Source organism: Dendrobates tinctorius, unplaced genomic scaffold (genome assembly GCF_039654945.1).
Source record: "Dendrobates tinctorius isolate UK_male_01 unplaced genomic scaffold, ASM3965494v1 ptg000456l, whole genome shotgun sequence".
Classification (NCBI taxonomy): Eukaryota; Metazoa; Chordata; class Amphibia; order Anura; family Dendrobatidae; genus Dendrobates; species Dendrobates tinctorius.
In genome coordinates, this window is record NW_027362118.1 from 1,531,628 (window position 1) to 1,544,868 (window position 13,241).

Below are 13,241 nucleotides of genomic sequence, written 5' to 3' on the forward strand. Positions count from 1 at the left end.
ACCCACCCACAGCACGCCGATAGTGTTACATTCTGCGGCCGATCAGGCAGAATCGATCTCCCTGCTCTGCCACCCGGCCGCTATGGGGCCCGTGAGCAGGCGCTAGGGCCCTGCGCCAGCAGTGGGTCCCCACCTGTCATTGCAAAATCAACTGTGTTGGCTGGAGGCCATTTCAGCTGACTCCATTGATAAGAGAAGGAGCATTACACTTCCTCTCCCATCATCCCCCTCTCATCAGCTTCTGATGTCACTAACGCCAACACTGACAGGGGGTCGCGATGACGTCACTACTCGGAGCCTACAGTCCGGAGATGTGCGGGAGCTCGCAGCAGTGAAGAAACCAGGAGGAAAGGTGAGTTTTGGAATTATTTTTTATGAGGCTGCCTATGGGGTGCATTATATAAAGGGCTGCATTATTCTATAGGGTCTGCCTATGGGGAGTGCATTATACTATACTGAGGACTATAGTGAACTTGTCTGGCACATTATACTATATGGAGGCTATCTAGCGGGCCATCATACAGTGTGGAGATTACAGTGTTGGAGCTATCAAACAATTTGGGGAATACTAAGCGGTCAGTGTATATACAGTGAGGGGGGATTAGACTGTGTATAAGAGCATCATACTGTGTATAGGGGAGCATCATACTGTGTATAGGGGAGCATCATACTGTGTATAGGGGAGCATCATACTGTGTATAGGGGAGCATCATACAGTGTATAGGGGAGCATCATACAGTGTATAGGGGAGCATCATACTGTGTATAGGGGAGCATCATACTGTGTATAGGGGAGCATCATACAGTGTATAGGGGAGCATCATACAGTGTATAGGGGAGCATCATACAGTGTATAGGGGAGCATCATACAGTGTATAGGGGAGCATCATACAGTGTATAGGGGAGCATCATACAGTGTATAGGGGAGCATCATACAGTGTATAGGGGAGCATCATACAGTGTATAGGGGAGCTGTACAGCAGGAGACTCATGACATTATTAAATGTAAAGTGGGCACTTATTGTTATAGGGAACTCAGGTAACTGTGACTGTCAAAGGGGCACAAATGGCGCTATTACTTTCTAGGGGACAAAATATGGGCACTGTTTTCGAGAGTTGCTTTAGAATTTAGAGGGCACAGAGAACCACACAGCAGGTCCAGTTAAAGGGACACATACAGCAGCAGCGGCTCAGCATTGGGGTATCAGCAGGGTAAGGAGTTTGTGCAGGTAGGGAGTAGTCCCATTGGTGACAGTGCTGAAAATTTGAGACATGAAATGAATCTTTGTTGTAATCTCTGCAGATGAGTCCTTCCTGGAAGAAGTTGTCATGTTGGTCTGGGCCAGATGGAAAAGTGAACGATTCCATCAGAAAGAACGTCAGCTGTAAGTTACCATCTGTAACTGTGCTGTGATCTCTTATACAGTATGTTGTGTAGGACGGGTATCTACCACTCACTATATGGCGGTAATATCAATATTGGTCTTTATTTAGAAATTATATTCAGCAACAGCGCCGTCCTCTGCTGAGGTTCTCCTCCACTATTACTGGGCGTCACCGAGTTGTAATCAAGGTTACCTGGTTGGGAGCTCACTCAGAAGTTTCGCCCCCCCGAACCAAAACCCTAGCTACGCCTCTACTCATTGATCTACTATGCTATAAATTCTCCACAAAATGATAAAAAATTGAAGTATACAGTATGTTACAGTGGGAGGAGGATTTGGGGTTTGAACAGTCAATTATGACACCATATCAAGAGGTAGTCACCAGACTTCTCTTGTGGAGACCTCCTTAAAACTATTGCACAGAGTCTATTATGTACCGGAAAAAATTCACAGCATTTTTCCTAAAATCTCGGGAGACTGTTTTAGGGGCTGTGGAATATCTGGTGACATGACACATATTTGGTGGTCTTTTACGGTGGTTTCTGGGCTTTGGGAGAAGGTGAAGCGTCTGATAGCACAGATGTATGGTGGACCGGTTGATCTGGAACCTTCTACCCTTTTACTGGGAACCAGGCCTTCCCAGCTTCCAAAAAGCTTTCAGAAGCTAGTAAACTACTTATGTATGGCCACTAAAATCCACATTGCGGCAAAGTGGAAGTTGCCCTCACTGCCAAGATCTATGGTGAAAGAGAAGATGAACAACATTAGAATCGTAGAGTTGGAAGGGACCTCCTGGGCCATCTGGTCCAACCCCCTGCTCAAAGCAGGATTCGCTAAATCATCCCAGTCAGATGTCTGTCCAGCCTCTGTTTGAAGACTTCCATTGAAGGAGAATTCACCACTTCTCATTGCAGCTTGTTCCACTCATTGATCACTCTAACTGTCAAAAAGTTTTTTCTAATATCTAATCTGTGTCTCCTCCCATTCAGTTTCATCCCATTGCTTCTAGTCTTTCCTTGTGCAAATGAGAATAAAGTTGATCCTTCTACAATGTGACAGACCTTTAGATATTTGTAGACAGCTATTAAGTCTCCTCTCAGTCTTGTCTTTTGCAAACTAAACATTCCCAAATCCTGCAACCTTTCCTCATAAGACAGGGTTTGCAGACCGATCACCATTCTGGTCGCTCTTTTCTGAACTTGCTCCAGATTGTTGATGTCTTTTTTAAAATGTGGTGCCCAAAACTGGACACAATATTCCAGATGAGGTCTGACCAAAGAGGAGTAGAGGGAAATAATGACTTCACGTGATCTAGACTGTATGCTTCTGTTAATACATCCTAGAATTGCATTTGCCTTTTTTGCTGCTGCATCACACTGTTGACTCATATTCAGTCTGTGATCTATTAGTATACCCAAGTCTTTTTCACATGTGCTCTTGCTTAGCCCTATTCCTCCCATTCTGTATATGCTTTTTTCATTTTTATTGCCCAGATGTAGCACTTTGCATTTTTCCCTGTTAAAAATGTTATTCTCATTTGTGGCCCCAGCTTTTCTTGTAGAATAAATCCCTTTCTCACACAGTCCTGTAGTAATGACTTTGTTCTCACGTTTTGTAGGAGGGTTCGTCTGACTCCATCTTATGTTATCAGTATAAGTGCGAGAGATGAGAGACCGACGACCACAGTTTTACCGTGTGTGTCCGGCGTCAGTTCTACAGTGTGAGAGATGCAGGGTCTGTGACCGAAGCTGGGGGTATACGGGTGTATACAGCATACACAGAGGGGTCTGTGACCGAAGCTGGGGGTGTACGGGTGTATACAGCATACACAGGGGTCTGCGACCAAAGCTGGGGGTATACGGGTGTATACAGAGTACACAGGGATCTGTGACCGAAGCTGGGGGTATACAGGTGTATACAGTGTACACAGGGGTCTGTTACCAAAGCTGGGGATATACGAGTGTATACAGCATACACAGAGGGGTCTATGACTGAAGCTGGGGGTATACGGGTGTATACAGCGTACACAGGGGGGTCTGCGACCGAACCTGGGGGTATACGGGTGTATACAGCGCAAACAGGGGTCTGCGACCAAAACTGGGGATATACGGGTGCATACAGTGAACACGGGGCTGTGACCGAATCTGGGGGTATACGGTGTATGCAGCGTACACAGAGGGGTCTGCGACCGAAGCTGGGGGTATACGGGTGTAGACAGCATACACAAAAGGGTCCATGACTGAAGCTGGGGGTATACGGGTGTATACAGCGTACACAGGGGGGTCTGTGACCAAAGCTGGGGGTATACAGGTGTATACAACGTACACAGGGGTCTGTTACCGAAGCTGGGGGTATACGGGTGTATACAGCATACACAGAAGAGTCTATGACTGAAGCTGGGGGTATACGGGTGTATACAGCGTACACAGGGGTCTGTTACCAAAGCTGGGGATATACGGGTGTATACAGCATACACAGAGGGGTCTGCGACTGAAGTTGGGGGTATACAGGTGTATATAGTGTGAGGGACGCGGGGTCTGTGACTGAAGCTTGGGGTAAACAGGTGTATACGGTATACACAGGGGTCTGCGACTGAAGCTGGGGGTATACGGGTGTATACAGCGTACACAGAGGTGTCTGCGACCGAACCTGGGGGTATATGGGTGTATACAGCAAACAGAGGGGTCTTCAACCGAACCTGGGGGTATACAGAGAACACAGAGGGGTCCACACAAACACGGCTTCGCTCCGTACACCTCGTACACACACAGCTCCGCTCCGTACACCTCGTACACACACGGCTCCGCTCCGTACACCTCGTACACACACGTCTCCGCTCCGTACACCTCGTACACACGCGGCTCCGCTCCGTACACCTCGTACACACGCGGCTCTGCTACATCCACCCTGTAAACCCCTCCTGACCCCACACATAAACTTCCCCTCATCCAGCACCATGACAACCAGCACAGCAGAGTCCTGCACACACTGAGGCCCCTGATCATGTGACCCCTGACTCCTCCCCTCCTGTGACCTCATCACAGGTCCTGTGCGCACAGAGCAGCTGTAGAAATCTCCGGCCTCGGGGGTCTCACCAGACTTCGCTCTTTTCTTGCAGGGGCCGCAGTGGATTTCATCCTGGATCCATAGAGCTGAATAGAGGAGCGATGTTCCTTCACTCTGATGGGAATTGATGGTGACGTTTGTCCAACGTCCACGTTACCGAGTAAATCCCCCCAGGACTGCAGCCGGTAAAGACCCCGATATCCACAGGTGTCCCCTCTAATTGGGGGAAAGGGATAGAAAAGCCTCTTATCCCGAGGGGAAACCCTGTACATGGAGACATCGGCCTCAGATCTCTCCTGTCCTGTTCTTCAAGAAAAGCCTCAAACTTCTGTGTGTGACTCAGAGCTGAGATCTAACGGGATAGAAGATTCCAGTGCGGGGAAGACGGGAAACCTTCATATAGACGGCCGGTGGGGATGGAGGCAGTGACCGACTCTGGCCAAATCTGTCTCTAGAGCCGCAGTAGAAGATGAAGATGTCGTCCTCATCATGAAGGAGTTATTTCTCATGTCGCGTGTAATGAATATCTCCTGCAGTATTGCTAATGCCGATTCCAGTGCCGGTAATGAGACGAGAATTAGCGTTATGGAAGATGAGTCTATGAGGAACGTGTTCAGCTGCCGACTCCGAGGAGGAAACTGCTTGTTGTCTGTGGCCTAAATATATAGGTTTTATTAGTAGATGTCAGGGAAGAAAACTAAACCCTGTAAGATAATAAATCTCCTCATATGTTTCCCTTATTATCTCCAGTAATTGTATTATTACACAGGATTCCTATGATGTTACATCGGATCATCTTCTTCTCATTCAGGTCTCTACAATATCGGATCCTCTCAGTGAAGATCTTCTACAAAAGAGAATTTTCCTAATTTACCCATCAAGGATGGATATGGACAGAGACAAGATGGCGGAGAGGATGTTACACCTCACCCTAGAGATCCTCTTCCGTCTCACTGGAGAGGTGAGAGATTCTGATGACGTCACATTACATCATTCTTATCTATGGGAATAACAGATGGACAGAACTGGAGAGGTGAGGACTCTGGAAATGTCTGTAGTGAGATTTATTAATGTGTCTCTCCAAAACCAGGATTACACAGTGGTGAAGAAGACCTCTAGTGATCGCTGTCAGGACCCTGTGTCTGAGGGATGGGGAATACCCCTGAGCCCAATCACGGGGCCTCCACCTCACCCCCTGATCCATGAGGACATCAATGACCAGAAGATCCTAGAACTCATCTACAAGATGATTGAGCTGCTGACTGGAGAGGTGACACTGCTGGGAATGCTGGGACATTATACAGTAACACTATGAAGGGATCAGGGGGATGACGGTATCATTGTATGTGTCAGGTTCCTATAAGGTGTCAGGATGTCGCTGTCTATTTCTCCATGGAGGAGTGGGAGTATTTAGAAGGACACAGAGATCTGTACAAGGACGTCATAATGGAGGTTCCCCAGCCCCTCACATCACCAGGTAATAGACAGGACTAAATACACACGGCCTATAATTATCTGTATGTAGAGAATGAATTCAGTCCCTGTATGTGTTTCCTCCAGATCTATCCAGTGAGAGGACAACACCAGAGAGATGTCCCCGTCCTCTTCTTCCACAGGACTGTAACCAAGAAGATCCCAGTGCTCCTCAGGATCATCAGGTAGAGGGAGAGAAGGTGTCAGGAGATCTCCCCTATGATGTGTAGACGGCTGTGAAGGTCTTGTGCTCAGTCTTGTTTTATCCACCAGTATTATATGTTTTATACTTGTGTAATGAGAACGGTGGAGATGGCAGGATTAGAGCTGATCATAGATGGGACTTCCCCATCTGTCAGTGACTTTCACAATATTTGTTTTCAGGGTGAAGATCTGACCCATATTAACACTACAGAGACATATGTGAGGGGTGATGAGTGTTGTAAAGAGGAGATTCCCACCTATGACTACCCGGGTGAGTAGTAACCACTGAATGCAGAGAAGTCACAGATTCCTCTCAGTCACCGGCTGTGGCTGCTTTATCGGTGGTGTAGTCCGGCCGTATTACCATGATCACCATTTTGCCTCTAGACCGCAACATTCTCCTCCACCCAAAAGTGTTCAAATGACTTTGGGCATTGAAAGCTCTTTTCTATAGAACTTACAACCTGGAGGATCCACCTACCCCCTGGGATTAGAAGATACTGACCATTACCTGCCCAGATCTGTAACTATAAAGCCAAATGACAGCGTACATAGAATGTGCTGACAGGTTAGAAAATCACTTGAAGAAAAATCTTATGCTGGGCCTGTAAGAGAAAGCGGAGGGTAATGATGCTGTTGGGTTCCTATATCCCTGAGATCTTATTGGATGTATCTTCTCTCCCTTCTGTGCTGCTGAATGTCTCATGGTCCCTACAAGACCAGGTCCAGTCTTTCTGACCAAACTTCCCTTTTATGAGCGACAACAGTAAATGTGCAGTGAGGCCAAGTGTGAATTTCTCTACAATAACAGCAGTTTCCCTTTATCCTGACTTTTCAATTTGTGTTAAAACTACCATATTTTTCGCACTATAAGACACACTGTTTTCCTTCAAAAATGTGGAGGAAAATGGAGGGTGCGTCTTATAGTCCGGATGTACCGGCTCTGGCTGTGGTGGGGAGGTGGGGGAACGGCATCGGCGGAGCAGCAGGTCACAGGAGGCTGGAGCCGGTGGCTGCGGCTAACTTCTGTTCCTGCTGCTAAAGAGAAATGAATATTCACTGCATTACACGCCCATGGGCTTGGAGGGCAATGAATATTCATTTCTCTTTAATAATAGTATCTTGATATGATTAGCCTCCAACCCCGGTCCTGCTATACATGGCCCCATCCATATAATTGGCCCACACCCCCATCCACATCCTGGTATGCATGGTCCCATCAGAAAACATTAAAAAAACAAACCATTACACTTACCTACCCCGCGCTCCCTCGCAGCGTCCTGCTCCGGTGCCAGCAACTGCTATATGCTTGTAAGCAGCACATGGCAGGGACGTCACGCACTGCTCACAAGCAGAGCACAGCTGCCAGGACTGCACGCAAAGGGCAGTGAGTATTCATTGCTCTTCAGTATTGTGCAGTGTCAGCCACCAGCTTCCTGCTGCTACCGGCGGTCACGTGTGCCGCTACTTAAGAGAAATAAATATTCATGAATACTCACTGTTCTCAGCGCTGCTTACAAGCATATAGCAGTTGCTGGCACCGGAGCAGGATGCTGCGAGGGAGCACCGGGTAGGTAAGTGTAATGGTTTGTTTTTTTTAATGGATGGGGTCCTGCATACCAGGATAAGGATGGGGACCCAGTATACCAGGACAGGGATGAGGTGGCATGCATGCCAGGATAGGGATGAGAGATCCATGCATACTAGGGTAGGGATGAGGGATCCATGCATACCAGGATAGGGATGAGGGATCTATGTATATCAAGATATGGATGAGGGATCCATGTATACTTGGATAGGGATGAGGGATCCATGCATACCAGGGTAGGGATGAGGGATCCATGTATACCAGGATAGGGATGAGGGATCCATGCATACCAGGAGAGGGATGAGGGATCTACGCATACCAGGGTAGGGATGAGGGATCCATGCATACCAGGGTAGGGATGAGGGATCTATGCATGCCAGGGTAGGGATGAGGGATCAATGTATACTAGGATAGGGATGAGGGATCCATTCATACCAGGATAGGGATGAGGGATCCATGCATACCAGGGTAGGGATGAGGGATCCATGTATACCAGGGTAGGGATGAGGGATCCATGCATACCAGGGTAGGGATGAGGGATCCATGCATACCAGGGTAGGGATGAGGGATCCATGTATACCAGTGTAGGGATGAGGGATCCATGTATACCAGTGTAGGGATGAGGGATCCATGCATACCAGGGTAGGGATGAGGGATCCATGCATACCAGGGTAGGGATGAGGGATCCATGCATGTCAGGGTAGGGATGAGGGATCCATGCATACCAGGGTAGGGATGAGGGATCCATGCATGCCAGGGTAGGGATGAAGGTTCCATGCATACCAGGGTAGGGATGAGGGATCCATGTATACCAGGGTAGGGATGAGGGATCCATGTATACCAGGGTAGGGATGAGGGATCCATGCATACCAGGATAGGGATGAGGGATCCATGCATACCAGTGTAGGGATGAGGGGGCCATATATACCAGGATAGGGATGAGGGGGGCATATATACCAGGATAGGGATGAGGGGGCCATATATACCAGGATAGGGGATATTAAGTACAGAATTGACCACATTTTTTTGCTTCAATTTTTTTTCCTAATTTCTTCCTCTAAAACCTAGGTGCATCTTATGGTCCAAAAAATCCGGTAATTTCAAGGAGGATTGTGATAAACTACAGGAAAAACATAATGATAATATTAAAGTAATTGTTATTAAATTATAAAAACTGAATTAATATGCAGCTGAATCAAACTGGAGCACGTATGGAAAATACTGTATATGAAAAATGTATTACAGTAAATAAAGCCACAATATTCACAATAGAATAGAAAAATCCTAATACACACTGTCAGTATAAAAGCACATTATATCAACTGCCCCTATATATATAATCACAAAAACGGAAAGTGCTGCATTGTACAAGTGTGAAGAGTGTTATAACCAAAGTGCTGTAGTGCCAAAGGTGCTATACAGAAACCAGCGCCACAATCGCTGTGTGATAAAGTGCTAATAGTGCAGACACACCATGGGGCAAATAACTACAATGTGCCTGTAATAAGTATCCGGTGCAAAGTGCTGCAGCAAAAGTACCCGAGGATAAAGTGCATGTGCTTGTATCACCGAGATACACAGTGTGCTGCCAGGGTCCCATGGACCTGATCCTTATTACAGGCACATTGTAGTTATATGCCCCATGATGTGTCTGCACTATTAGCACTTTATCACACAGCGATTGTGGCACTGGTTTCTGTATAGCACCTTTGGCACTAGAGCACTTTGGTTATAACACTCTTCACATTTGCACAATGCAGCACTTTCCGTTTTTGTGATTTCATATATATTTTTGATATTTGATTCCCTCCATATTAACAATGATAGGGGCAGTTTATATAATGTGCTTTATACTGACAGTGTGTATTAGGATTTTTCTATTCTATTGTGAATATTGTGGCTTTATTTACTGTAATACATTTTTCATATATTTTCCACACGTGCTCCAGTTTGATCCAGCTGCATATTAATTCAGATTCTATTTATTATTATTCAATAACAATTATTTTACTATTATTAGCATTGTTGCTCTGTCTTTTTAGCACTTTTTTTTTAGGACTTCATTTCTGATTGTGCTGGACAATTTATTTTTATACAATTGATTTCACCTTTGCTAAAGTACAAACATTCCACCTGTGCCCTGATATATCTCTAAGCTGTGCGTGGCTGAGGGCTGTAATATACATTTATTCCCGCCTGCAGGAGATGTGTTGGCTCCAGCCCTGGTGTCATGGATTCACTCCACGTCATACATTACATTGTTTTCCATCCTAAGGAATTCAGATTACTGCACAATCTCTCCTGTGGGCGGGGCTGTGGGTGGGGCTGTGGGCGGGGCTTTCTGTGGTGCTCCGATTACATATTCATCTGTATTGGCTTATGACAGGTCGCTGACCCCTCACTGACCTGCCCCCATTATTACATAATGCATATAATAGCATTGATATAATTGGTGATAATGCCTATAATATTGTGGCTATTGTGAGGCTTAGAGAAAAAAAATTTACAAATGACACTGGCAGCGCCTGTCCAGTAGCATCTATCTCTTACTTATAGATAGTACTATGCAGGCGCCGCCATCGCTGGTGACATTTTTCTGGATGTAATTTTTTTATGTAAAATAGGGGGTAGGTCACTGATGGATCAGTGTCATAAGCCAATACAGATTAATATGTACGCAGAGCACCACATAAGGCCCCGCCCACAGCCCAACCCACAGCCCCGCCCCAGAGCACGAGAATCTCATTAACTGAAAACTACAAATGCAGATTAAGCAATAACCAGCCCGCAGCTGCCCAGAAAACCCAGAAATTCTGACGCTTTGCCCGGCTCTTCACACTTGCCCTGTGTTTTGTTTCATTTCTAATAAAAGACTTTATTCTGGCTGTGTCTTTATTTACCATATAACTATAGGATTAGTAATAGAAAGGTGTCTTATAGACACCTTTCCATTACTAATCCATGGGCTTGATGTCACCTGACAATACAAGGGTGACATCAACCCCACAAATATGAACCCCATTTGCCATCACTACAGGGCAAGTAGGAAGAACCGGGCAAAGCCCCCAGTTGTCAGCTTCAGCAAGGCTGGTTGTCAATGGGGGGACCCCACATGGTTTTTTGAAATTATTTATTTAAATAATTAAAAAAAACAGTGTGAGGACCCCTCTATTCTTGATAACCAGCCTTGCTGAAGCTGACAGCTGAGGGTTGCAGTTCCCAGTTGTGATCTGGACCCATGGAAGCGTGTTTAATGCGAAACGGCAGTAGTCCTGTTTCTTGCCTGCATGCCTGCACTTATCCTGCCCTCACAAACCTTGTCCATGTTTGCTTTTCGGAAATAAAGGAGGTTTTTTATGATACGGTAAATGGAGTGTGCTGCTTTTTTCCTTATTTTTTGGTTTATAGAAACCTTGTTGCTTTTCAGCAGCCTTTGAGCCACTAATAGTGTGGGAACCTCTGTTTTTCCATTGACAGATGATGGACCTGAGTGGGGACTTGTTTTTTGTGAGATGAGAATTGGTATTATTTTCACCTACATAACATTGATTGGTTTCTTTATATTTGATATTTGGGAGGCAGAATGAACAAACAGTTGAACACCGCACACTACTGGCTCATCCAACAAGGTTTTCTATTAGACTGTGAACTGTCATTGTCTTGGATAAATAATTAAAAGTTTTTTTTACATAGCTTGCCATTTTTATGGACAGTTTAAGTACAAATGTTCAAAAATATAAAACTCAAGGATATTTTATTTAAAAGTAATAGTTTATTATCTTAGCAGATGACTGTACCAGGAGATCAGAGGGACAGCTGACATCTTCAATTTTTAAATCAGATGATCTTGAGATCCTACAAGATACAACTGAAGAGACTCCAGATATACCATCATCCATTCACAGCCAAGATCTGTCATCTGATCCTATGAAACACGTCCCATCTTCTGATTCATTACCGACTATAAAAGAAAATCAACGTTACAAAAGAGGCATTAAAAAACAATCTGCTTCTAAAGCAAATCAGTCATTTTCATGTTCAGAATGTGGGAAATATTTTACACGGAAATCACATTTTGTTAACCACCAGAGAACTCACACAGGGGAGAAACCTTTTTCATGTTCGGAATGTGGGAAATATTTTGCACATAAATCAAATTTTGTTACCCACCAGAGAACTCACACAGGGGAGAAGCCATTTTTCTGTTCAGAATGTGGGAAATATTTTGCACAGAAATCAAATTTTGTTACCCACCAGAGAACTCACACAGGGAAGAAGCCTTTTCCATGTTCAGAATGTGAGAAATATTTTAGCAATAAATCAGATTGTGTTAGGCACCAGAGAACTCACACAGGGGAGAAGCCTTTTTCATGTTCAGAATGTGGGAAGTGTTTTGCACATAAATCAAAATTAGTTACCCACCAAAGAACTCACACAGGGGAGAAGCCTTTTTCCTGTTCAGAATGTGGGAAATCTTTTGCACAAAAATCACAATTGATTACCCACAAGAGAACTCACACAGGGGAGAAGCCTTTTTCATGTTCAGAATGTGGGAAATGTTTTAACAATGATTTACATTGTGTTAAGCACCAGAGAATCCACACAGGGGAGAATATTTTTTCATGTTCAGAATGTGGGAAATGTTTTGCACATAAATCACATTTTGTTATGCACCAAAGAACTCACACAGGGGAGAAGCCTTTTGCATGTTCAGAATGTGGGAAATGTTTTAACAATAAATCAAATTGTGTTCAGCACCAGAGAACTCACACAGGGGAGAAGCCTTTTTCATGTTCAGAATGTAGGAAATGTTTTAGCAAGAAATCAAATTGTGTTAAGCACCAGAGAACTCACACAGGGGAGAAGCCTTTTTCATGTTCAGAATGTGGGAAATATTTTAACCAGAAAGCGCTTCTTGATCGCCATCAGAGCAGTCACACAGAGGAGAAGCCATTTTCTTAATGTGGGAAATATATTTACTTGGAAATCAACTGTTAATAAACATCAGAGATGTCACATAGGGGAGAAGACTTTTTTATGTTCATAATGTTGGAATAGTTTTTACCACAATTGAATCTTCATAAATGGGTTGTCTCTTGTCATTCCTCATGTTTGCTGACAAAAGGATAAAACTAAACTTTATTAATTCCAAATGTAAAGCTATACCCATAATTCACCCCCTGAAGGTTAGTCAGTAGGTGACTAATAGAAAAAACATATACCACACATCTCAGTATATAGGGTGAGGTGAAGTTTACACACTCACTCTCCAAGCCTCTCATTTCTATGGGTTTCATCATTCTCACTAAAGACGACTCATCAAGAGAATATTTAATATTGACCTATATTCAAGAGACTAAACGAAAAAAAAAAGCTAAAATCATGTATCATGTTATTCGAAACTGTCAGAAAACTAGCCCCATATTGACAGATCCCAGACCTCAAACTATATACTTCTGAAGTGTATAAGCCACTCCAGTGTCAGGAATAGATAGTATGAATTTGAATTTACCAAGTGGCTGCAAT

General features: G+C 44.6%; 1 protein-coding gene across 1 annotated transcript; it reads left to right on the forward strand.

Moving 5' to 3' along the window:
• Window positions 1-5,060: 5,060 nt before the first annotated feature.
• LOC141077545 (uncharacterized) lies at window positions 5,061-12,731 on the forward strand. The gene is made up of 7 exons (XM_073564547.1): window positions 5,061-5,156; window positions 5,262-5,411; window positions 5,541-5,720; window positions 5,804-5,927; window positions 6,011-6,108; window positions 6,308-6,398; window positions 11,500-12,731. Exons 2-7 carry the CDS (start codon window positions 5,334-5,336, stop codon window positions 12,675-12,677), a joined length of 1,749 nt encoding a protein of 582 aa, XP_073420648.1. The 5' UTR covers window positions 5,061-5,156; window positions 5,262-5,333; the 3' UTR covers window positions 12,678-12,731.
• Window positions 12,732-13,241: the final 510 nt, after the last annotated feature.

Bases quoted from the DNA above. Each gene is read 5' to 3' on its own strand.
- LOC141077545 (XM_073564547.1), top strand. From the start codon at position 5,334: ATGGATATGGACAGAGACAAGATGGCGGAGAGGATGTTACACCTCACC. The intron at 6,109-6,307 runs GTAGAGGGAGAG...ATTTGTTTTCAG, and splicing joins GTGCTCCTCAGGATCATCAG to GGTGAAGATCTGACCCATAT. The intron at 6,399-11,499 runs GTGAGTAGTAAC...TTATTATCTTAG, and splicing joins TCCCACCTATGACTACCCGG to CAGATGACTGTACCAGGAGA.